The sequence below is a fragment of the Bombina bombina genome, chromosome 7 (genome assembly GCF_027579735.1).
Source record: "Bombina bombina isolate aBomBom1 chromosome 7, aBomBom1.pri, whole genome shotgun sequence".
Classification (NCBI taxonomy): Eukaryota; Metazoa; Chordata; class Amphibia; order Anura; family Bombinatoridae; genus Bombina; species Bombina bombina.
The window spans coordinates 491,441,612-491,469,258 of NC_069505.1; the positions used below are offsets into that span (position 1 = coordinate 491,441,612).

Here is a 27,647-nt window from a genome sequence, read left to right on the forward strand (position 1 = left end):
AGACACCTCTTGGCCCCCGAGAAGTCAGAAAAAAACAAGAACGGAGAGAGGAGTACTGACTGCAGCGTAGCACGTTTTACACAGCAAATTTGGGAATAGTAACAAAAATGTATACCTTTCCCACCGAAAAGAACCTCCGAACCCAAGACATGATCATTTCCCTCAAGGATCTACTACTACCGGTGTTGGATAAGCTGGAACTCACATTACAACAATTGACGACCGAAAGTCGGGAACCCCCCCACATCTTTCCTTAAAATGGCGCCATCTATCAGCAGAGCCATCCCATGGCGGTGTTCACATGGCTCCAGAGAGGCATCAACCAGAGCGAGTGAGGGACCGCAGCAACGGCAGATTTGGGCACAGCTGCATAATTCAATTTTACTGGATACTGGCTTATTGGATCACTGCTCCACACCACAAAACAGCGAAGAAGAGATCATCACAGATACGGTAGATATAGTGTTAATGCCAAGTAATATGTCAACAGGCAATATACCTACATGGCAACGCGATCCTGCCACTTATTTTTCCTCTCAACAGTCATTGAAGACCACACTCTCCCATACTATATGCCAGCTATATGGCAACGTATCCTTCAGAGGATCAACATTACTGGCAATTCAGCAAGCACACATGGCCGAAGCAGTGCCGTTTGCAGATGTTTACAGCCTTAGCCCCCACGTGGAGGACAATCTACGGTACATTTGCAAGACAATGAGAGCATTGGCTAACTGTCAATATGGATAAAACCACTGCGGGTCAGTTTATTATCTATGTCAATTTCATAAGAGGCGACCCGCTATAGAGCTTAAAACACAGATTTGATTTGACTCTGAAGGGACCGCAACTTCTACAATACTTGCTCCAACGCTATGCTCATATAGATACCTTATTTATACAGGGAACAGAACTGACCCCAAAGACTCTTTAACACTTTGTGGTAAAAGTTAATGTCAAACTTTAATATTTCTGCATAATTATTAGGAACCCTTTTACCTTACAACGTGCACAGTTTTTCTTTTTTTCTAGATAGCTGCTGTTGTAGTTATTATTAATATATTCTTTTCTTGTATTTTTTTGTTGTTTTATGTTTACCTCAGCTCTTTTACATAGGCTAAAAATGGGTATGTAGTCAATTTGTAATGGCATACGTAATTATTATTTTCAAAGCGGCAGACATTTTTTTTTTACAAATAATTGTGATATAAAATTGAACTGCTGGTTTTTATACACATTCCTTTCATTTGGCAAAACTTCTAATCTACACTTTTCATTTATTGTACTGGATGTTTGAAAATTGTATCCTTCATTTTTGCCCTCACTATAACTACCACCTGGGGCTTAGCGCTTCATTCGCAATTCACTTCAAAAATTCTACTAGGGCATAATATCTCAAGAAAATAGTGATATCAGACATGCTATATAAATTTACATAACACGTGCCATAATTTTCACATTACTTTTTATATACTACCCAATTTTAATACCAACTGAGTATCATTGTTCACTTTATTCAAAGATTAATCTGGGTTAACTGCATGAGTGTAGGGCGTATGATTAAGGAGACAGAGGTTATTGAATTCTAGGCAATATACCCTGCTAGTAATCTATTGACACTCAAACCAAAGCAAAACACCCTACCACATAGTAAGAGGTACCTTTTTACTTGCATAATGCACTTCTGTGTGACTGTTATTCCACTTTTCAATATCTTAACTTGCTAGTGGAAATTCCTACAAAGGCTTCACAGGTTTGACATATTGCACCTATGAAAGATTGTGATCGCTCTCCTAGAGACCTAGTTAAGCTGTTTGCCCCAGGAGTTGGGATTACCATACACACACAGCATCTTTACACAACGCCTTCTACCTACTCAAGACCTTGCTGATTGGACTAGTTTTATTATATTCTTAATACTCTTTAAGTTAAATCACTACTATACCGCCCTGGAATGACAAGGTGAAACTAAGAATGAGCTTATGGGAGTGTGCTTAATCACAAGATTTTCTACAGTGAACCTATTATTTGCACTATATTATTTGTTTAGTTTATTTGAGTTTATTTAGTTTTGTTTACTTATATAATAATAAAAAACCCCAAATTGTGGTAAATAGACGTATACATAGTCACTGGTTTACCAGCTCATAGAATAATCCCATTTGAGAAGTCTACCTTCTGTAATATTTGTCAATGTATATGGCTTTATCCTAATGTCTCAACAATCCTGTTTGTGTTATCAATACACCCTGCATGGTGTGTAAAGGACACTTTGGGGTAGATTTACCAATGCCTGTCCGACATGATACGCTGTAGCGGATCATGTCCGACAGACTTACCTGAATGCGGACAGCATACGCTGTCTGTATTTAACATTGCACAAGCAGTTCTAGTGAACTGCTTGGGCAATGCCGCCCCCTGCAGATTCACGGCCAATCAGCCGCTAGCAGGGGGTGTCAATCTAAAGACCGCTGCTTCTTAACTGCTGTTTCCGGTGAATCTGAAGATGTGCGCGGAAACAGGGCGAGATGGCCCCATTCGGCCATCATAAATCGGCCCAATGTGTGTTAATGTACCCTTTGTTGGTTCTAAATAAAAGTTTTTGTTTTTTTTAAAAACATTTGCCCCCATCATGAAGGGGTTAATATACTTCCTTTTACTTCAGTTCCGACGTACGTTTCGCTGGTATGCTTTGTCAAGGAATAACAAAGCATACCAGCGAAACGTACGTCAGAACTGAACTGTTCTATATTGAGTTTTATTGCATCTCTACACTAGCCAGGACACCTGGGGGCTTAGCGCTATTGTCTTGCTACTAAAGAGGTTTTGGTTTCGGCGGTCACACTCCTGCTGATCCATTTACCTCTTTGCAAGTTTGGCGATTTGAAGCATTTGTTACAGCATATCTGCTTTTGTACCCTTACATTGTGGTGTTATCAAGGCTTATGTGACGCTTTTATATATTTTAAAATAAATTTGTATCCAAGTTTTGCCTAGTGTACTGTTTTCCCATCAGTATAAAGTGGGAGTGCGCATATCCTTGAGCTTAGTCGAAAGCTCCAACAAATGTGAGTAGTCATTTGTTACAAAACAACTACTTCCTCAAAGTGCCGTTACAGATTCACACTATGTTGCAATTTTCTGTTTCCTTTTTTATGGGATCTCACTGAGGAATGCTAACAAGCTGAAAAACTCATCCAGAGGACACAGACATATCCTTGATTCAGAACTTTATTTGGTTTTCCTTTTATGATTTTTGTAAGCACATTTATTTCACATTTTTTTCTTTGTGATATTCAGTATATTTATTGTAATTGTATTTGGGTTTCATGTTCCTTTAAGGTTAGTCCTTATTATAGACCCAGTTATAGACGGCAGACTGTATGTCCTACTCACAGATCACTCCAGCGCCCGTTCCACTCCACCTTTCCCCAGGGGTTCCTCAAACGCAAGAGTTGGACTCTCCTGCCATTTTGTTCCACCTAAAAACAACAGATCCCAACGGTATATAACATAACATAAATTATAATTATAAAACATATGAAAATAAAAATTGTGACTTTTCTATTTCTCAGAATCAGAATTGCACATTGTGTTAATTATTAAGGCCAACCCTGCCACATAGCTTTCCTAATTGGCTATAACAAATAACAAGATTTTAATTTGTTTAAAAAAAAAATAGACTTGGATGATATGATATTCTATAGCAACACAACAGAAATGTCTTAATTACAAGGGGTTTACAGTCCCTTTAATTAAATACCCTATAACAGTGATGGCTGACCTTGGCACCTCAGATGCTTTGGAACTACATTTCCCATGATGCTTAGGCACTATGCAGTCTAGTTGAGCATCATGGAAAATGTAGTTTTGAAACATCAGGGGTGCCAGTCTTTCTGGGGAGACATTGTAGGAGCAGTCTGTGTGACTCATTGTATGTCCTAAATAAACTATACAGCAACAAGTAACTTATGAAGTGTATCTTCATTTCAGGCTTTTAAAAATAAAATTAAAAAATTCACTACAAGCCATTAAAGGGACATAAAACACACACATATATATATATATATATATATATATATTTTTTTTTTTTTCTTTCATGATTTAAAGCATACAATTTTTAAGTTTTTTTAAGTTTCCTCTTATACTACTACTTATATTATTTATTTTCCAAACACAAAAGCGGAGTATAAAGGCGGCATCCAAATGAAGAAGCTAAAAGTTCATCTTTATTTCAAACAATGTAAAAACAAACGACACAAAAGAACAGCCATAGCTCAGCCACAAAGGAGCTGCACACTGACGCGTTTCGTGCTTTACAAGCACTTTATTACGTGATGTTACACAACTCCAGCTTTCCGATACAATGCTAACCCGCGATCTGTGGGGCTGGTAAGAAAAGGAGTGGGACCTACTTTCCGGTGGTACGTTGCATACGGATAAGAAACCTACATGGTTGGGATCGAAGGCGACTGAATCTGAGATAACCAGCTATTTTTATACACTTGAAAAATTTCTTGTGATGAGGAAACATTGAAAGAGTACATTTGTGCCGGTGAGTGTTCACTGTATATAACTACTCATATTCCGTTGCTTCTATACTTTAATGCATAAGTGATCACTGCTTACTAAGAAGTTTTCCCTGACCTGCTTGTTGTGGGTATTTCTTACATTCTCAATTTAAACTTTGTACATTTACTTTTCAGAGAGACTGTTTGTGTGTTTGCGGGCTTATATCTTTTGTTGAAAAACAGGCAGCCTTCGAAGGCTTTGAAATATATATGGGCCTACCTAGGTTAAGCTTTCAACAAAGAATACCAAGAGAACAAAGCAAAAATTTTGATAAAAGAAAATTTTAAAGCTGTTTAAAATTGCATGCCCTATCTGAATCATGAAAGATAAATTTTGACTAGACTGTCCCTTTAATAAACAGAGGCATCATTTATAAAGGCCCATGAAGTAGCTGTAAAGATCTCCTGTTATAGAATGCACAGAACTCATTAAGGCACCATTGTTCAACTTCAAGAACCTTTTATTAACTGAAGATAACACACCCATTTCACTGTTATACCTCATGCTTGTCCCTAGTGTTAGAATATATGAACTGCAGCAAATATAAACAGCAACAACTGGAACAAACCATTATGATATATACATTACATCTCCCTTCTTAAAAATAAATAAAAAATAAAACAATATATATTGGATATAAAGGAATATAAATGTAAAAAAAAAAAAAAAAAAAAAAACAAGCACAAAAACAAACAAACAAAGCACACAGTTATGTAGTGTCATAGTCTTCCCAATACTTTGGCTTGATTCTCCGTCCATATCTTGAGAATCTACTGGGTGGTTCAACTTGTGCTGTTTCTGTTGTGCTAGGAAGAATCACATTGGAGCTGTGATCAGAGAGTTGTGCGGTTGGTGTTGTACTCAGTAATTGTCCCTCCTGTATGTCCACATGTGAAGCATCAGTTGAGCTTAGAGTCTCATTTATATCACTATGTGACATCCTTGGTGGTACATGAAGCACTGCATCTGGAATATTTGTAACTCCTGTATTTGTACCTCTGTTATGACGCAGATGTACTCTGTTGCGCTGATAATCTTTGCCATTCTCTGTGCGGACAATGTATGAGCGTGGTGCACTTGTTACTTTGGTTACCACTGCAGGTTTCCACCTTCCTTCTAAATTTTGCATCCTTACCCTATCGCCAAGCTCACAAGGTTTTAGAAATTTAGACCCACAATCATAGTACTGTTTCTGCCTGTTTTTTAATGTTTCCACTCGCTGTTTAACCATTGCAGGATTCTGTACTTTGGAGGCAAGTTGTGTAGGTGTTGAAGGCAAAACTGATTTCAAACGTCTACTCATTAGTAATTGTGAAGGTGATGCAATTCCATCTATTGGGGTGTTACGGTAGTTTAGAATACACAGGTATGGATCTTGATTAGTTTGGGCTGCTTTTTCCAAAATGTTCTTTGCAATTTGTACATATTTTTCAGCTAAGCCATTTGACTGTGGGTAATGTGGGCTGGACAATGTGTGTTTGAAACCCCATTCTTTTGCAAAGTTTGCAAATTCTATTGAGGAGTTCTGAGGACCATTATCTGATATTAACTCATCACATATGCCATGTCTTGCCAAGACAGATTAAATGACATTTATTACTGCACTAGACTTAGTGTCTCTTAGTTGAACTATTTCAAAGTAACGACTGTAGTAGTCTACCATTATAAGATAGTTGTTATGGTTCCATGTAAATAGGTCTGATGCAATTCTTTGCCAAGCTCTCTCTGGCTGTACTCTTGTTACCATTGGCTCCTTTTGGTTTGCTCTTTGATTTTCTTGACATGTTGCACAACTATTGACCATGTCTTCTATCTGTGAATTCATTCCAGGCCAATATAAGAGATCCCTAGCACGTCTTTTACACAAGGCTATTCCAAAATGCCCTATATGCAGTTTTCTTATTATTTCTTTCCTGAGCTCCGGGGGAACCACAATTCTCTCCCCTTTAAATATAATCCCATCAATTATTGACAGTTCTTTTCTTACATTCCAGTAAGGTTTTAAGTCAACATTCACTTTGGCTTTTGAGTTTGGCCATCCTTCCTGTATTATTGTAATCAAATTGGCCATAGTTGCATCCCTTTCTGTTGCTAGCTGTATTTCTTTAAGTTTCTCATCAGTAGCAGGTAATTGTGAAAGTACAGAGTGCACATGCTCTTCCAAGTCCCTTTCCTCTCTTTCGTCTTGACCAGGCTTAAATGTCCTTGAAAGCATATCAGCTACTGGAATTCTATTGCCAGGTACATATACTACATGCATATCATATTTTTGTATTCTTAGGATCATTCTTTGCAGCCTTGGTGGAGCGGACACAAGTGGTTTTTCCATGATGCTCATAAGTGGTTTATGATCAGTCTCAACTGTGATTTTCTGCCCATAGATGTATTGATGAAACTTTTCACAACCAATTACAATGGCCAGCATTTCTTTTTCTATTTGGGCATAGTTGCGTTGCGTAGGAGTCATTGATCTGGAAGCATATGCAACAGGCCTGCCTTCCTGCATTAGGACTGCTCCTAAACCGAACTGAGAGGCATCAACCTGTATTGTTACCTCCTTCTTGGGGTCAAAATATTGTAATCCAGTTTCCGAGGAACGCACAATAAGACCTTTGACATCTTCAAAAACATTATTTATTGAGTCATTCCAGCTCCATAGTGCATCCTTTTGGAGTAGTTCTCTTAGTGGAGCTGTAGCTTCTGCTAGTCCAGGAACAAACCTTGACAGATAATTAAACATACCCAGAATGGTTTCTAATTCCTTCTTAGAGGTAGGAGGATCCAGATGTTGTATTGCTGCTATTTTCTCTGGGTCTGCTTTTAGCCCATCTTGTGACAGAATATGACCAAAATATTTAACTTGGGTAACACCAATTTGCATTTTACCTGGGTTTAACTTCATGTTTCTCTCTCGACACCGTTCCAATAGTGCACACAGATTTTGATCATGTTCTTTCCGTGTAGATCCATATACCAGAAGATCATCTATGATTACATCTACACCATGAAGGCCTTCAATGGTTTCATGTGCTTTTTTCTGAAATATTTCTTGTGCTGAGGCAATACCAAAGGGAACTCTAGTAAAGCGCCATCTTCCAAATGGTGAATTAAAAGTGGTGAGCCTGCTGCTCTGTTCATCTAATTTGAGCTGCCAATATCCTGACTGAGCATCTAATACACTGAAGAATTTTGCATGTGCTAACTTGTGTGTGATGTCATCTAGAGTTGGTAAACTGTAGTGTTCTTGCATGATTTCTCTGTTTAAATCTCTTGGATCAATGCATATTCTTAAAGCACCTGAGTTTTTCTTTTCTACTGCAACCATTGAACTCACCCACTCAGTGGGCTCATCTACTTTTTTCAGCACTCCTAAATTTACCATGCGATCCAGTTCCTCTTTGAGTTTGTCTTTTATGGCAATTGGAATCCTTCTTGGTGAATGAATTACTGGATGTGCATCTGGTTTTAGTTTAATGCTGCATTCACCAGGCAAACAACCTAGCCCTTGAAACACATCTGAAAATAGTTCCTCAACTTGTTGCTTAGATAAACCTTTGTTATACTGATCAACAGTCATGACTATTTTTATAAGATTTAGCTGTTTGCAGGCACTTAACCCTAAAACAGGCTTTGCTGGGGTGTCTATAACATAAAATTCCAAATTAAGTTTTTTGTTTTGTAACATGCATTGATATGAGCACTTTCCCAGTACATGTAGCCGGTGTCCTCCATAACCAACAAGTTTTGACAGACCAGACTTTTCAAGCTCACATATGTTTGCCAGCTTATCATAATATGTGCTAGCAGGAATGCAATTTACTTGTGCACCTGTATCAATCTTGAATTTAATTGGTATGTTTTGTGTGCTCACAAGAATCTCAACATATACTTCATCTTGTTCTACATTTGTTTTATCCACCATAGCTAGATATATTGTACTTTGATCAATGTCACTATCAGTTTCATTTTCATCTTGCTCCACTTGATTCACTGACTTCCTATACTTTATAGTGTTGTTTCTGCACACCCTGGCAAAATGGTTGTTTTTCTGACATTTGTAGCATATTTTCCCTGTGCTGGACACTGTGTATTCTTAGTGTGTTTTGTACCACATTTAGTACAGCTTCTGTAAAGAGTTTGCTCTGCACAATCCTGCAGGTTATTTGCTTTTCTGCTATGAATCAGATTACTTTCACTTTTCCTTTGCACCATGTGTAAGACTTCTGTGTCACTATGAATTAACTGCATGTGAGTTCTAGATGTTTCATATGCTTTAGCTATTTTTACAGCAGAGTTTATGGTTAGATCCTCTTCTAGCAGTAATTTTTCCTGTACTTCTCTAGAATTTGATCCCATCACAATTCTATCTTTTATCATATCATCACAGTCCTGAAAGGCACAGTCTTTAGCTATGAGATGTAGCTGTGTGACCCACTCATCTATAGATTCTGTTTTACCCTGATGTCTTTCATAAAACACTTTTCTCTGTACAGTTATGTTTTTCTTAGGATTACAGTATGCCTCAAATTTCTCACATAACACATTGGGATCCTTTTTACCTTCAGCAGATATAGCTCCACTTGCACTCCATGATCTGCAAATATCTCTGCCTTTCTCTCCAATGCAAATGAGAAACTGTGCAGCCTTCTGCTCCTGTGTCCACTTGTCAGCATCAGGGCCAGCAAATAATAATTCCATGAGCTCTCTCCATCTTGTCCAGTGCTCACATACATTGCCTTTATCAAAGTCCATAGGAGGCACTTGCTGTCTGCTTGCAGCCATGACAATCAAACTGAAATAAATCTGTTTACTTCTGACACCATGTAAAGATCTCCTGTTATAGAATGCACATAACTCATTAAGGCACCATTGTTCAACTTCAAGAACCTTTTATTAACTGAAGATAACACACCCATTTCACTGTTATACCTCATGCTTGTCCCTAGTGTTAGAATATATGAACTGCAGCAAATATAAACAGCAACAACTGGAACAAACCATTATGATATATACATTACAGTAGCAACTAGCCTAGTAGAATGGACAGTAAACCATTTAGAAGGAAACAGACCCATCACCAAGTAAGATTTATGAAAAAAGATGTAACCAAGAGGCTAATGAAACAGCAGTAGCCGTCTGACCATTTCTGGAACCATAAATTGAGCAAACAATCTAGAAGATTGTCCAAAATCCTATTACCTGCAAAATGGAACTTCAAAACTCTGACCACATCCAAATAGAAATAGAACAACAATCTCACAGAAGAAATCACCTTATACAAAAAGTCAAACTTAATTCTCAAAACTGCCTAATCCTGAAGAGAAAAAGCAAGATATGGAGGCTTAAACCAAAGAGCAGACAAATGAGAAACTCTTCTAGCAGAAGAAAAAGCCAAAGGAAACAAATCCTCATTATCCAAAACATGTGAAGATTCAAAAGAGATGATCCTGAAAAACTCTGAAAACCAAATAAGATTCCCTGGAGGATACATTGGTTAATCACAGGCTTAATCATGACTAAGGCCTGGAAACAATTCAGAATATTCAGCCATCTTCTTGTGAAACAAGTCAGTAAGAACAGAGATCTCACCCTTAAAATAACTAGCAGTTATACCACCCTGAAGAAATTAAAGAATTGTAGGAATTCTAAAAGAATCCAACAACTTAACCCATGTTCCATAAACCAGGAAATAAAAATGTTCCAAACCCTCTTTAGAGGCCTGAACCAAAATGACAGAATCAAAAAAACCTCTCTGTTTTAAAACTAACGGTTTAATCTCCAAGCTATAAAGTTTAGAGATTTTAAATCCAAATGAAAAAATGGACCATGAGACAGAAAGTTGTGATGCAGAGAAAAAGCTACAAAGGACAAATGGAAATTGGCACCAGATCTGCAAACCAAGTCCTGCGAAGCTAAGATAGAGGAATCAGGATTACTGATGATACCTCCTGCTTGATCCTGGCTATTACCTTTGGTAACAGAACAAGTGGTGGAAAAATATAATCCAGATGAAAAACCAAGAAGCTACTAGAGCATCCACAAACTCCCCCTGAGGATCCATGGACCTCAAGAAGTCATCAGATACACTTCCAGAAGAACCCATAGGTCTACAATGTGACTGAAGACTTCCAGATGAAGAGACCATTACCCCTGGGTGAAGGGATAGATAACTGAGAAAGTCTGCTTACCAATCGCACATCCCTGGAATATAAACTGCAGAAATTAAACAGGAAAAACTTTCTGCCCAAGTCAGAATCTGGGAAACCTCCCTCATCACCAGGGAACTGTGAGTTCCACCCTGATGAAATATGTAAAACACTGCTGTGACATTGTCTGACTGGAAATGCAGTTCAGGAGAGGTCAAAACTAAAAGGCCCTAAAATATTTTCCAGAACAATCCAACAACAGGACGATCACACAGACATGCCCATAATACTAAGTGTGTGAAAAAGCAAAGCACGCTATAACACCTGGCATGTACACATCATTAACGCCGAAGCAGGAACAAAATGACGCGTGAATCACACCAAAGCCAATCCAGTGCTGTACATGTGACAACAGAGGAACAATAGATATATGGAGTATAACGTTGAACCAACAGGAGGAGGCTAGGGACTGGTCCCTGCAACACATGAGGTAGGCTTGCGACTAACTCCCATAGGGTGTTCTTGTGCCACTAAAAAACTGTTAATAGAGCTTCTTATTGGCTATAACAAATAACTTAACCATATTGCTATAAAGGGAACAATTTATTATTGGTTGAATTGGGCCAATTCACCCTGTTTCCGTGCGAGCCTTTAGGCTCGCTGGAAACAGGAGTTAAGAAGCAGCGGTCTATAGACCACTGCTCCTTAACTGATACGCCACCTCTGAGGCTGCATACAGCAATCTGCCCGATCCTATAGGATCGGGCTGATTGACACCCCCTTGGCCACGAATCTGCAGGGGGCAGTATTGCACAAGCAGTTCACTAGAACTGCTTGTGCAATGCTGAATACGGACAGCGTATGCTGTCCACATTCAGCGATTTCTGGCGGACATGATATGCTACAGCGTATCATGTATGCCAGACTTTAATAAATTTGATCCCAAAGGTTCTAGTGAAAGGTTTGGGATCTTGATGAAAAAACAGAGCTTGAGAGAGAAGGTCCTTCCAAAGAGGAAGATGCGACGGATGACTGGAGGACATTTATATCAGATCTGTATACCAAGTCCTGCGAGGCCATGCCGGAGTAATCAGAATCACAGAGGCACGTCCTGTTTTATTCTGGCTATTACTCTGGATAGTAACACAAATGGAGAATAGATGTCAATCAGATAGAATGACCAAGGAATCACTAGTGCATCTATCAGAGTCACTTGTCGATCTTGCGATCTCGCACAGTACTGGAGTAGTTTGTGATTCCAGTAATAGGCCATTTGATCAATTCTGGCCTACACTAAAGATTCACAATCCGGTCAAATACCTCCTGGTTCAAGGACCAATTGCAGGGGTAAACAAAGTCTGCTTCCTAAATGTCCACACTCGATTCATGCTGATATCATGCAAAGATGGTTTGCTGAAATCATGTAATGATGGTGTTCTGCCCAAGCCAGAATACAGGCTACCTATTTCACCACTAAGACGCTTCATGTACCACCTTGGTGATTGATGTAAGCCATTACTGTGACATTATCTGACTAATACCTTAAAAAAAGTTCCTGTCTTAACAAGGGCCAACTCTGGAGAGCCCTGAAGATTGCACGGAGTTCCAACATGTTGATTTGTAACCTCAACTCCCAAAGAGACCAAGCTCCCTGCACTCAAGTACCCCAGCCTGCTCCCCAACCTGACAGGTTGGCGTCTGTGATGATTACCACCCAAGTTGGAAGAAGATAAGAGGTCCCCTGAATCAGAGATTGGTGAGTCTGACACCAAGTTAGAGATTGTCTTGTCCTGAAGTCTAATGAGATATTTTGTGACTTTCCTAGGAAACTGTATGTAGTGTTAAATGGTGTATGTGACTTTATCCCCAGGCTATGTGAAACGTGTACTTTAGCATGATAATAGCTTGCGGTCTATGAAGGTACATAGTCTGGTCTACTGTGCTCATCTGAGCTGCAGAAGACAGGCCAACCGAGGCAGTGCAAGCACAGTGCCAAGGATCTGTAAGGAGCAGCACACGGTAGACCAGGAGACTGGTGGGCATGGCCACATTTCATCTGAGAGGCTGGTGGCATCTTCACACTGGGAGAAGATTGACACTTCCTGGCTGAACTCCTGTCCAGTCCTCTGCCCTGTTTTTAGGCTCCCTTTCACCACCACTACTTGCTGGAGGCAGAAGTTTAATTGCTGGGTCATGGGAAAGTTATGTTGGTTTTTTGCCTCTTCCTATTAGACTGGAATTTAATCAAACATGTGATGGTTTGTGGACTTTCACCATCTTGAAAGAAAGAAAGAAAGAAATACTGTATGTGGTTTTAACTTTTGAATCTTTTCAATTTACTTCTAATTTTTTTGTGCTTTTTTTTATCTAAAAGTTTTGTGCTCTAAGTATCCTTTGCTGAAAAGGACACCTTGGTAGGCTCAGGAGCTGTTGATTGGTGGCTGCACATATATGACTCATGTTATTGGCTCAACCAATGCATTTACTAGCTCAGAGTCGTGCATTGCTGCTTCTTCAACAAAGGATACAAATAGAAGGACGCAAATTTGATAATACAAGTAAATATGGTTTTTAAATTGTATTCTCTATCTGAATCATGAAAGGAAATGTTGGGTTTCATGTCCCTTTAAAGTCGGCTTCAGAAAAGCAATGCACTACTGGGAGCTAGCTGAACACATCTGGTCAGCTTAAAACAAGCGGCATATGTGTGTAACCAACCAGTCAGCAGCTAGCTCCCAGTAGCGCATTATTGCTGCTATCTACGTATGCTTTTCAACTAAGGATACCATGATAAATTTGATATCAGGAGTGAATTTAAAAGGTTCTTAAAATTACATGCGCTATCTGAATTATGAAAGTTCAATTTTGACTTTGTTGTCCTCTTTTTAAAAGGGACAGTAAACACATTGAGGCAGAATTATCAAATGTCTGTCAGACATCGCTGAATGCGGAGAGCAATACGCTGTCCGTATTCAGCATTGCACCAGCAGCTCACAAGAGCTGCTGGTGCAACGCCGCCCCCTGCAGATGTCTGAAGACTCGCCAGAAACAAATAAAAAAAAAAAATGTTATTCTTTGTTGAAGAAATATCTAGATAAGTAGCGTGCACGTGCCTGAAGCACCACATGACAGGAAATAGTGCTGCCATCTTGTGCTCTTGCTAAAGTTTAACATTGTTGCAAAACTGCTGCAATATAGTGCTGCAGACACGTGCCAAGTCCTTTGCTTACATTCCTGTTTTTCAACAAAGGATAACAAAAAAATAAAGACAAGTAGATAATATCAGTACATTGGAAAATTGTTTAAAAACATAATTTATGTAAGAACTTACCTGATAAATTCATTTCTTTCATATTAGCAAGAGTCCATGAGCTAGTGACGTATGGGATATACATTCCTACCAGGAGGGGCAAAGTTTCCCAAACCTCAAAATGCCTATAAATACACCCCTCACCACACCCACAAATCAGTTTAAGTTGGGTGATAAGAAAAAAGTGCGAAAGCATAAAAAATAAGGAATTGGAATAATTGTGCTTTATACAAAAAAATCATAACCACCACAAAAAAGGGTGGGCCTCATGGACTCTTGCTAATATGAAAGAAATTAATTTATCAGGTAAGTTCTTACATAAATTATGTTTTCTTTCATGTAATTAGCAAGAGTCCATGAGCTAGTGACGTATGGGATAATGACTACCCAAGATGTGGATCTTCCACGCAAGAGTCACTAGAGAGGGAGGGATAAAATAAAGACAGACAATTCCGCTGAAAAAAATCCACACCCAAAATAAAGTTTAAATCTTATAATGAAAAAAACTGAAATTATAAACAGAAGAATCAAACTGAAACAGCTGCCTGAAGTACTTTTCTACCAAAAACTGCTTCAGAAGAAGAAAACACATCAAAATGGTAGAATTTAGTAAAAGTATGCAAAGAAGACCAAGTGGCTGCTTTGCAAATCTGATCAACTGAAGCTTCATTCCTATACGCCCAGGAAGTAGAAACTGACCTAGTAGAATGAGCTGAAATCCTTTGAGGCGGAGTTTTACCCGACTCGACATAGGCATGATGAAACAAAGATTTTAACCAAGATGCCAAAGAAATGGCAGAAGCCTTCTGACCTTTCCTAGAACCGGAAAAGATAAAAAATAGACTAGAAGTCTTTCGGAAATCCTTAGTAGCTTCAACATAATATTTCAAAGCTCTAACTACATCCAAAGAATGCAACGACTTTTCCTTAGAATTCTTAGGATTAGGACACAATGAAGGAACCACAATTTCTCTACTAATGTTGTTAGAATTCACAACCTTAGGTGAAAATTTAAAAGAAGTTCGCAACACCGCCTTATCCTGATGAAAAATCAGAAAAGGAGACTCACAAGAAAGAGCAGATAATTCAGAAACTCTTCTAGCAGAAGAGATGGCCAAAAGAAACAAAACTTTCAAAGAAAGTAATTTAATGTCCAGCGAATGCATAGGTTCAAACGGAGGAGCTTGAAGAGCCCCCAGAACCAAATTCAAACTCCAAGGAGGAGAGATTGACTTAATAACAGGTTTTATACGAGCCAAAGCTTGTACAAAACAATGAATATCAGGAAGACTAGCAATCTTTCTGTGAAAAAGAACAGAAAGAGCAGAGATTTGACCTTTCAAGGAACTTGCAGACAAACCTTATCCAAACTATCCTGAAGAAACTGTAAAATTCTAGGAATTCTAAAAGAATGCCAAGAAAAATGATGAGAAAAACACCAAGAAATGTAAATCTTCCAGACTCGATAATATATCCTCCTAGATACAGTTTTACGAGCCTGTAACATAGTATTAATCACAGAGTCAGAGAAACCTCTATGACTGAGAATCAAGCGTTCAATCTCCATACCTTCAAATTTAAGGATTTGAGAACCTGATGGAAAAAAGGACCTTGCGATAGAAGGTCTGGTCTTAACGGAAGAGTCCACGGTTGGCAAGTGGCCATCCGGACAAAATCTGCGTACCAAAACCTGTGAGGCCATGCTGGAGCCACCAGCAGAATAAACGAACGTTCCTTTAGAATCTTGGAAAAAGAACTATAGGCGGAAAGATATAAGCAGGATGATACTTCCAAGGAAGTGACAATGCATCCACTGCTTCCGCCTGAGGATCCCTGGATCTGGACAGATACCTGGGAAGCTTCTTGTTTAGATGAGAAGCCATCAGATCTATTTCTGGAAGTCCCCATATTTGAACAATCTGAAGAAATACCTCTGGGTAAAGAAACCATTCGCCCGGATGTAGCGTTTGGCGACTGAGATAATCCGCTTCCCAATTGTCTATACCTGGGACATGAACCGCAGAGATTAGACAGGAGCTGGATTCCGCCCATACAAGTATTCGAGAGACTTCTTTCATAGCCAGAGGACTGTGAGTTCCTCCTTGATGATTGACATATGCCACGGTTGTGACATCGTCCGTCTAGAAACAAATGAACGACTCTCTCTTTAGAAGAGGCCACGACTGAAGAGCTCTGAAAATTGCACGGAGTTCAAAAAATGTTGATTGGTAATCTCGCCTCCTGAGATTCCCAAACCCCTTGTGCTGTCAGAAACCCCCATACAGCTCCCCAACCTGTCAGACTTGCATCTGTTGAGATCACAGTCTAGGTTGGAAGAACAAAAGAAGCCCCCTGAACTAAACGATGGTGGTCTGTCCACCACGTCAGAGAGTGTCGAACAATCGGTTTTAAAGATATTAATTGAGACATCTTTGTATAATCCCTGCACCACTGGTTCAGCATACAGAGCTGAAGAGGTCGCATGTGAAAACGAGCAAAGGGGATCGAGTCCAATGCAGCAGTCATAAGACCTAGAATTTCCATGCATAAGGCTACCGAAGGGAAAGATTGAGACTTGAAGGTTTTGATAAGCTGAAACCAATTTCAGACGCCTCTTGTCCGTCAGAGACAGAATCAAGAACACTGAATCTATCAGGAAACCTAAAAAGGTTACCCTTGTCTGAGGAATCAAACAAACTTTTTGGTAAATTGATCCTCCAACCATGTTCTTGAAGAAACAACACTTATAAAAGACTGGAAAGGTTCTTTCTAGTGAAAATGAGCAAAGGGAATTGAATCCAATGCTGTGGCCATAAGACCTAAAACTTCTATGCATATATAGCAACTGAAGGAAATAATAGAGACTAAAGGTACCGATAGACGGAACCCAATAACATTATCCCTTGTCTGATAGAGACAAGGACAGTGACACAAACTAACTGGAAACCTAAAAAAGGTGACCCTTGTGTGAGGAATCAAGAGCTTTTGAAAAGAAGATCCTCTAACTATGTCCTGAAGAGTAAGTGAATCATATGAGATTCCGCATCCTCAGAAAATAATCTGAATGAAAACAGAAAAATGAAAATATGCATTTATTGTATCTAATGAAAACAAATAATGCTATTAATGACCATAAAAAGGCAAAATAGTTTGAATAAAACTCCAAAACCCGGTTCCTCAAAAGGAACTGGAAGAAATACCCCAGAAGATTCCAGGTCTGAGCAGCGCTTGAACCCCATGGGTGCCCAGCCATGCTTCAACAGTACCCAAAATATATAGGACAGAAACACAGTTAAAGAAAGTGTTAGCCTTACTGGAATAAAATCAAAGAAATTTGGACAAAATAAATTTCAAAGAAAACTTAACCTGCCCCTTACCAGCCAAGCTGGAATACGGCACGTACATCGCAAAATTAGGGAGCTGATTTCGAACTCCAATTATAGACATGTTACTTGGGAAAGAACTCAGGAATTCGTTCCTTAATAAGAACAACCAAACCAGTATAAGCTTAAAGTTTTAGTCTTAGAACTCAACCTTGAAGCCCTGAGTAACAGTTAAGAATTGAATCCAATTATAAAACAAATAATTGATTATCTTAGAACAAAAGAAATATGGATTTTTATTTATTTTTTAAATCACAAAATTCTTCTAGCTAAAAAAGCTAAAGACATAGATTAACCCTCATTTGCGAAAATATTCAATAAAATGAAGACACAAATGAAATTATTAGCATGATAGTCCAGTTTAAAGGACCAGCCAATACAGTGGACTTGCATAATCAATAAATGCAAAACAACAAGACAAAATGCAACAGCACCTAGTCTAGTAAATGTTGTCCCTTTAACAATGCTAAAATAAATCATAATCTGATACTTGATCTTAAAGTAAACAGAGAAAATGAAGCAATTGCAATATCCAAATAAATCACAGGACCAAGAAAAGTACCTGAAACTAAATAATTTTCCATAAATAAGATACAACTATCTAAAGGAAAATAAATACTATTTTGCTATAGAAACAATAGCATAATAAGTAGAATTAGAGATAGCCCCAATAAATTGGAGAACCCTCCAAATTGAGTTTAACTGCTGGCAAAGAATATAGTTTAAAACCTTTGAAGAAGGAATAAAAGAAAATACTCAGCCTATTCCATTCCCTAGTATGGGGAATTGGAAAGAAAACCTCTGAAAACACAGAAGAAATAAATAGGCAGAAATAATGTCAGCTAGTCTTAAAGAACTAGTTACCTTAATATCCAAAATAATCAACACCTTTTCAACAAAGAACAAATGTACTTTAATAATAGAAAAATAATAAAAAAGTAGATTTGTTAGTGTCAATATCTGATGAAGAAAATTTCTGAAAGAGAAAAAAACATCATCAGAGAAGGATAAATCAGTATGTTGTTGGTCATTTGAAACTTCAATAATTAAAAAAGAAGTGAAAAAGACCTAAAAATTTTATTAGAAGGCACGAAGTCAGACAAAGCCTTTAACATAGAATCAGAAAAATATTTCTTATAAGTCTTCTAAATATTTCATGTAAGAAAAGAAAATATATAAAGCAGAAATACTAATGGATTCCGCATGTAAAAGTATAACATAATAACTTATTACAAACCATAGCTAAAGATAGCATTTATAACATTTAAAATAAATGAACTTAGCTTTGGTAGAACTGAAACTCAGTTAAGCGTTTTTCCAGAAGTGGCTTCTGATTCAGAGTCCATCTGAGACATCTTGCAATATGTAATAGAAAAAACAACATATAAAGCAAAATTGATCAAATTCCTTAAATGACAGTTTCAGGAATGGGAAAAAAATGCCAATGAACAAGCTTCTAGCAACCAGAAGCAATAAATAATGAGACTTAAATATTGTGGAGACAACAATGACGCTCGAATTTTTTAGCGCCAAAAAAGCCGCCCACATTATTTGGCGCCTAAATGCTTTTGGCGCAAAAAATGGCGCCACATCCGGTAACGCCGACATTTTTTGGCGCAAAAACGTCAAAAAAATGACGCAACTTCCGGCGACACGTATGACGCCGGAAATGACAAGAAAATGTTTTGCGCCAAGAAAGTCCGCACCAAGAATGACGCAATAAAATGAAGCATTTTCAGCCCCCGCGAGCCTAACAGCCCACAGGAAAAAAAGTCAGATTTTAAGGTAAGAAAAAATTGAATTATTCATATGCATTATCCCAAATATGAAACTGACTGTCTGAAAATAAGGAACGTTGAACATCCTGAATCAAGGCAAATAAATGTTTAAACACATATATTTAGAACTTTATATAAAAGTGCCCAACCATAGCTTAGAGTGTCACAGAAAATAAGACTTACTTACCCCAGGACACTCATCTACATGTAGTAGAAAGCCAAACCAGTACTGAAACGAGAATCAGTAGAGGTAATGGTATATAAGAGTATATCGTCGATCTGAAAAGGGAGGTAAGAGATGAATCTCTACGACCGATAACAGAGAACCTATGAAATAGACCCCGTAGAAGGAGATCATTGAATTCAAATAGGCAATACTCTCTTCACATCCCTCTGACATTCACTGCATGCTGAGAGGAAAACCTGGCTCCAACCTGCTGCGGAGCGCATATCAACGTAGAATCTAGCACAAACTTACTTCACCACCTCCACAGGAGGCAAAGTTTGTAAAAACTGATTTGTGGGTGTGGTGAGGGGTGTATTTATAGGCATTTTGAGGTTTGGGAAACTTTGCCCCTCCTGGTAGGAATGTATATCCCATACGTCACTAGCTCATGGACTCTTGCTAATTACATGAAAGAAATAGCATGTTCTATCTGAATTCTAAAAAGAAAAAATGTTGGGTTTTATGTCCCTTTAATTGATAACAAATGCAAAACAGAGAAACTTTATGACTGTGATTAGCCTTGTTTACTGCAGACTAAAGCCCTGATTGGCTCCTCCAAATAAGGCAAATGGTGGGCGGAACTTGGCTTTTGAAAAATAATTGCAGTAAAAAGAATGTTAATTTGTTTTAAAAATGTTAAGACTTAGCTGATATGTTTATACTATAGGGACACAACAGAAATGTATTGTAATTTACAAGGTCTTACTATCTCTTTAAATCATGTCACAACCTAAATCTACATTATGGGTTACATTTATTAAGTAGCGGATGCTGCTCCGGAGCCCCATCGTTTGTGGTCTGACTTAAACGGAAGTTAAGAAGCAGCGGTCGATCCGATCGGGATGATTGGCGGCCCCTGCTAGTGGCCGATTTAGCAAGGTCGAGCAGACACGATTCGATACAGCGCATCATGTCCACTCGACTGTTGTTAAATCTATGTCTCTTTTCAAGAGGTCTAACAATAACATACATTATGCTTACCAGATAATTTCCTTTCCTTCGATATGAGAGTCCATGGCTTCATTCCTTACTTGTGGGAATACAGAACCTGGCCACCAGGAGGAGGGAAAGTCACCCCAGCCAAAGGCTTAAATAACCCCCCCCCCCTTCCCTCATATCCCAGTCATTCTGCCAAGGGAACAAGGAACAGAAGGAGAAATATCAGGGTATAAAGGGTGCCAGAAGAACAAACAAAAGTTTAGGTCCGCCCAACGGAGAACACAGGCGGGGGCCATGGACTCTCCTCATACAGAAGGAAAGGAAATTATCTGGTAAGCATAATTTATGTTTTCCTTCTTAATATGAGGAGAGTCCACAGCTTCATTTCTTACTTGTGGGAAACATATACCCAAGCTCTAGAGGACACTGAATGAAACGGGAGGGTAAAAAGAGAGGCGGACCCTATTCTGAGGGCACCACAGCCTGCAAAACCTTTCTCCCAAACGCTGCTTTAGCCGAAGCAAAAATGTCAAACTTGTAAAATGTTGAAAAGGTATGTAAGGAGAATCAGGTAGTCACCGTACAAATCTGGTCCATAGAGGCCTCATTCTTAAAGGCCCAAAAGGAAGCCACAGCTCCAGTTGTATGAGCCTTAATCCTCTGAGGAGGTTTATGTCCCGCTGTCTCATATGCTAAACGAATAATACTCCTCAACCAAAAAGATAAGGCCTTCTGCCCTCTATGCTTCCCAGAATAGACAACAAACAAAGAAGAAGTCTGTCTAAAAAACTTTGTAGCTTGAAGATAGAACTTCAAGGCCTGAACCACATCCAAATTATGAAGTAACCATTCCTTTGAAGAAGAAGGATTAGGGCACAAGGAAGGAACCACAATCTCCTGATTGATGTTGCGATCAGAAACTACCTTAGGAAGAAAACCTAACCCAGTACAAAGAACAGCCTTATCAGCATGAAATACTAGGTAAGGGGGCTCACATTGCAAGGCAGCCATCTCAGAGACTCTGCATGCTGAAGCAATAGCAAGAAGAAAAAGAACCTTCCAAGAAAGTCATTTAATGTCAACCACATGCATAGGCTCAAACGGAGCCCTCTGCAAAACTTTAAGAACCAGATTTTAACTCCAAGGAGGAGATCTAAATACAGGCCTGATTCTAGCCAGAGCCTGAACAAAAGACTGAACATCAGGAAGCTCAGCGAGCCTCTTGTGCAATAAAACAGATAGGGCCGAAATCTGTCCCTTTAGGGAACTAGCAGAAAGGCCATTCTCCAGACCATCCTGGAAAAAGGAAAGAATCCTTGAAACCTTGATCTTATGCCATGGGAATCCACGCTCTTCACACCAGAATAAGTAGGTCCTCCAAACCTTATGATAGATGCGATGAGTGACCGGATTTCGAGCTTGAATGAGAGTATCAATCACTCTCTCAGAAAAGCCTCTCTTGGCTAGGACTAAGCGTCCAATCTCCACGCAGTCAGCCTCAGAGAATCTAGATTTTGATGAACAAAAGGACCCTGTTCCAGCAGATCCCTGTGACAAGGTAACCTCCATGGAGGAGATGAAGACATCCCCACCAGGTCGGCGAATCACATCCCTCTGTGTAAGGATTCCACTCCATGTTTTCTATTTCACCTCAGTGTAGCTGCTTTGCTTCACCACTCCCCTATTTAAGTGATCTCTGCACCTTAAACAGGTGCTTAGTTATTGTGCATTGCAGCCTGAAGCTACGCCAAATTCTGTGTCTCTCCTGACTCAGAATACATTTTGGATGCATCATCTTTATGTGAAAACCTTTAACTCTGTGAGCGTTACTTTGCTTGCTAGGAGTACAACTCTACAAGAATCTGCAGTTAACAAAACATTCCTCTGCAAGACTGCCTGTCATCATCGCCAGTTTGCTTGGCATACTACTTAAAGGAGGAATATCAAGTTCTACGTCCTTATAACTGGATTGTCGTCTGTGGATATCTACCCCTGTCTGTATTAAGCTCTGTTGCTCAGGGACTGACTTTTACTAAACCGTTCCATAACGGAACTTAGCCACGCCCAATGGCTTGCCCCGAGTCTCTCAACAAACTCACAACAGATACCGCTCCTCATTTCCAGCTCACCCGACTCACTCAGCGTGACAGAATACTAACCGGGCATTGCAGGAGGTATTTAGATCTGTACCGCTATCAGAACATAACCACGCCCCCAACACTGAACCTTCAGCTTCGTGTCAAGCTGATTCAAACAGCTGATCTCATGTAAGGGGGAAAACGGCTCACTAGTGTTTATACAGCACTCTCAGCTACGTTACATCTTGTTAGGCTAAGGAACCAAACTATCAACAGTGGATCTCCAGGTACTTTAACTTTTGATACATAACAAAGTATATTCCTAATTATACATGAAGTTACATCCTCTTTAAGACAAATACACTGACTTCCAGAATATAAAAGAACAGAGTACACAGTAACTTAAAGGAGAACTGATGCAATATTATAACAATGCTTCCTACTGTTATTTAGTAACTTTTTCAATTAAACCTCACTAAGTTCATTCTGGGCTATTCTTATAAATAGTAGTTCAGTGATACATCCACTCATAAGATTGTCAAACTCTGCAGTTGAGATCCAAATATTAATTTAACCTCTGACACTCTGGATCTTGCCACTGCGAACAGAGCCCCCAGAACCTTCGTAAAGACTCTTGGGGCAGTAGCTAGACCAAATGTAAGTGCAACAAACTGGAAGTGCTGATCCAGGAATGCAAATCTTAGGAACTTGAAGTGTTCCTTGTGGATTGGAACATGAAGGTAAGCATACTTCAAGTCTACCGTAGTCATGACCTGTCCTTCCTGAACTAACTAATGGCAGAATGGACCTTATCGTTTCCATCTTGAAAGATGGAACCGACAGGAACTTGTTTAAGCATTTTAGGTCCAGAATCGGGCGAAAAGTTCCCTCCTTCTTTGGGACCACAAAATGGTTTGAGTAGTATCCCAGACCTCTCTCTGCTAGAGGTACCAATACAATAACTCCCAGGGAAGAGAGATCCCTCACACACCCTAGAAAAGCCTCAAGTTTTTCTGGCCTTAAAGACAGGTTTGACAAGAGAAATCTGCCTCTAGGTGAATGAGATTTGAAACCTATCCTGTATTCCTGAGTGATGACCTCCAGGACCCAAGGGTCTTGTACGTCTCCCAGCCAAGACTCCAAAAAGAGAGATAGTCTGCCCCCTACACGATCCAGAGACGGGTCGGGGGCCGCCCCTTCATGCTGACTTCGACTCGGCGGCTTCTTGATCTGCTTGGATTTATTCCAAGAAAGATTCGGTTTCCAAGTTCCCTTGGACTGCTCAGACTTCGCAGAGGACTGCTGGCGTTGGGATTTATCCGAACGAAAGGAACGAAAATTTGGACCTTGTCCTTTAGATTTGTTCTTCTTATCCTTGGTTAAAAAGGCACCTTTGCCTCCAGTGACCATGGATATGATTGAGTCCAGGCCTAGACAAAAAAGAATCTTCCCCTTAAATGGAAGGGAGAGAAGTCTAGATTTTGAAGTCATGTCCGCAGACCAAGACTTCAGCCAAAGTGCCCTACGGGCTAGCACAGAAAAACCTGACGCCTTAGCATTCAGGCGAATAATCATCACAAACAAAAGAATTAGCAACCCTTAAAGCCTTAATTCTTTCTTGGATGGTGTCAAGGGGACCTTCCACGTCGATCAATTCAGATAAAGAGTTGCACCAATAGGTAGCGGCTCCAGCCACAGCAGCCACCGCCGCTGCCGGTTGAAACAAATATCCCGTGTGCTGAAACATCTTCCTCAACAGAATTTCTAACTTGTTATCCATGTGCTCTTTAAACGAAGAACTATCCTCAAGCGGGATAGTAGTGCGTTTAGCAAGCGTGGAGATAGCGCCATCCACCATGGGAAGGAACCCCACAACTCCAATTGAGTCCGGAACTGGGAATAATTTCTTAAAAGAAGAAGAGGAGGAAAAAGAAGAACCAAGTCTTTCCCATTGATTTAATAATGCCCACCATCTTTACGGGAACCGGGAAAATCTGTGGTACAACCCTGTCCTCGTAGACCTTATCTAGTTTAGGAATACAAGGTTCCTCAGGTAACCTCTAAAGTAGCCAAAACTTCCTTTAACAGATATCGTAAGTGTTCAATCCTAAATCTAAAGTCTGGTTCCTCCGCAGCTGGAGGCTTAGAGGCAGCAGATTCTGACCCAGAAAGAGCATCCTCTGAAGTATCAGAGGGGTCTTCATCAGTGGATAATCTTGTATCAGATAAATCCAATAAGTTAGTAGATGACCCCTGGGAAGGATAGCAATATTTGACCTTTCACTTGCGCTTAGCAGGGTGAGGTAAAGCACTGAAGGCCGCAGACACTGCCATTTGAAGCTGTTCAGTAAAGTCTGGCGGTAAGAGGGCCCCTCCAGAAGGAGTATTAGTAGTGCAATGGGAAGCTGCATGTGTAATAGGAGATGACTGTAGGGAGCGCACCTCACTGGACGTAGACTCCTCAGAGGTGGACGGGGCTCAGTGGTACTAAACATATTGGCCTTCTTAGATATAATTACTTTATCAAGGAATGTGGAACATAATTGAGCAGGCGGGTATACCGTAGCCTCCTCACAATATAGACAGGTATTAGACTTAGGTAAAGAGGGAGTATCCTCTAACGTATAAGAGTCCTTCATAGCTTGCGCCTGTAAGATGGACTATAGAAAAAGATAAATGGCACCTTTATACCCCCAATGGCTGCGGCACTCACCACCTCCTATGACCCAGGCCCCACAGAGAAACCGCTTTGTCTACGGTAAACCGCATGGTCAGGAAAGAAGGAAATCAGTGTGACCACATCCGGTCACATGGTGCGCCATGCAGGACCGCCCCTGCTACAAAAAAAGCGCGCCAAACAGGTTGTGCAGCTACCCAAAACGAAAGTAAAACCTGTACGTTCCAACATCTGCCTGAACCTTATCTCACACATGTTGCAGCATAAACATAATAAAGTAAATTATGTGATAAATCCCCCCTGTTCAATAATCCCCTTCCGGAGATATTAACCCTTGATTCCATACAGATAAAAGGAGTTACACTGTGACCCTATCTTTTTGCGTTATCATATGTGTATAAGAATTAAACGATCTTACCTGAATCTCTGCCCTGGAACAGACACACAGCCTCTCAAGTTTGACAGTCTTGTAACATCGCTCCTGATATGGAGCAGGCAGTGAAACTCGTCAACACTGATTGCTTAGGAGTTGTTAATATGAGTCTGGATGAGTTCGCAGAAAGACTCTCCCTGCATCTCCAGGCCCTAACATTCGTCAATGCTCTCACTGAGAGGCTGACAAGACTACTTAAAACTCCAGTTTCATTCCTCCATAAGGAACTACTCCGTATATTCTGACACTTCTCTGCCAATCTCCTGTGACGAAAGGCAAAGAATGACTGGGATATGAGGGAAGTGGGGGAGGTATTTAAGCCTTTGGCTGGGGTCTCTTTGCCTCCTCCTGGTGGCCAGGTTCTGTATTCCCACAAGTAAGGAATGAAGCCGTGGACTCTCCTCATATTAAGAAGGAAATTATTAGTGATTTTTTTTGCATGTATATTACTGTTTGGGTAAATGATGTAAGATGGATCTCACCTCCCATGCGGCTATGACAGAATATGCGTGACCTTTCACCAGTCCTTCCGGTGTCCTCATCTCGCTCTCATTTGGGTTGAGGATCTATTAAGAGAAATAGTTATATCATAAATGATTTATTGCCGTACAAAAAAAAAAGTGTCCCAGGTACACTTAAAGGGACAGAAAACCCCAAAATGTTCTTTCGTGATTTGGATAGAACATACAATTTTAACCCCTTAATGACAGAGGACGTACCAGGTACGTCATTGGAAAAACTCCCCTTAAGGACAATTGACGTACCTGGTACGTCCTCTGTTGTTAGAAGTGCTGGAAGCGATCATGATTGCTTCCAGCTGCTTACAAGGGATTGTAGTGATGCCTCAATATTGAGGCTTCACTGCAATCCCCTATTTTACCCACCGATGCAGAAAGGGCCACTCTGTGGCCCTCTCTGCATCGGCGATTGTTGTTCACACTTTTGTTGGTGGGTGGGAGCAGCTTGTAGGAGGAGGGTATTCTCTAACTTCCTTATCGGTGCAATCCCAATGTATCAAAGCTTTGTCGGCGGTTGCGGTTGTGGCTGGATGGGGCGGGTGCACGCAAAAAATGACCGCAAGTAAAAAAAAAAAATATATACAGAGGCAGATGCAGGGGGATCTCTATTGTTTAGTAAGGGATCTGGGAGGGGGAGGGAAGTAGATTATTTAGGGGGGCCAGCTACACTACAGAAAACAAATGTTTTATATAAAAAAGTTAATAAAAACTATTTTTGGGGGCAAATTGGGTACTGGCAGACAGCTGCCAGTAACCAAGATGGCGGCAAATAGGTAGAGGGGGAGGGTTAGAGAGATGGGGGGGGGGGATCAGGGAGGTTGTTGGGTAAGGGGAGATCCATCACTGCAGACTATATGAAAATAAATAAATAAATAATTTTAATTTCAGTACTGGCAGACTTTCTGCCAGTACTTAAGATGGCGGTGACAATTGTGAGGTGGGGGAGGGAAGAGAGCTGTTTGAGGGGGGTCAGGGGGGGATCAGGGGGTGGGATGTGTCAGGTGGGAGGCTGATCTCTACACTAAAGCTAAAAATTAACCCTACAAGCTACCTAATTAACCCCTTAACTGCTGGGCATATTACAAGTGTGGTGCGCAGCAGCATTTAACGGCCTTATTATTACCAAAAAGCAACGCCAAAGCCATATATGTCTGCTATTTCTTAACAAAGGGGATCCCAGAGAAGCATTTACAACCATGTGGGCAATAATTGCACAAGCTGTTTGTAAATAATTTCAGTGAGAAACCTAAAATTTTGAAAAATTTAACCGTTTTTTTTTTATTTGATCGTATTTGGCGGTGAAATGATGGCATGAAATATACCAAAATGGGCCTAGATCAATAATTTGGGTTGTCTACCACACTACACTAAAGCTAAAATTAAACCTAAACACTCCCTACAAGCTCCCTAATTAACCCCTTCACTGCTGGGCATAATAAACGTGTGGTGTGCAGCGGCATTTAGCGGCCTTCTAATTACCAAAAAGCAACACCAAAGCCATATATGTCTGCTATTTCTAAACAAAGGGGATCCCAGAGAAGTATTTACAAACATTTATGCCATAATTGCACAAGTTGTTTGTAAATA

At 39.9% G+C, this 27,647-nt stretch overlaps 1 protein-coding gene across 1 annotated transcript in view; it reads right to left on the reverse strand.

Moving 5' to 3' along the window:
• The window catches only part of LOC128666831 (calpain-1 catalytic subunit), a 211,203-nt gene that overhangs the window by 158,574 nt on the left and 24,982 nt on the right, over nt 1-27,647 (reverse strand). The window contains exons 5-6 of the mRNA XM_053721632.1: nt 26,025-26,108; nt 3,397-3,482 (exon numbers count right to left, since the gene is read on the reverse strand). Coding sequence (XP_053577607.1) covers nt 3,397-3,482; nt 26,025-26,108 — 170 coding nt within the window. The remainder of the gene's footprint in view (nt 1-3,396; nt 3,483-26,024; nt 26,109-27,647) is intronic.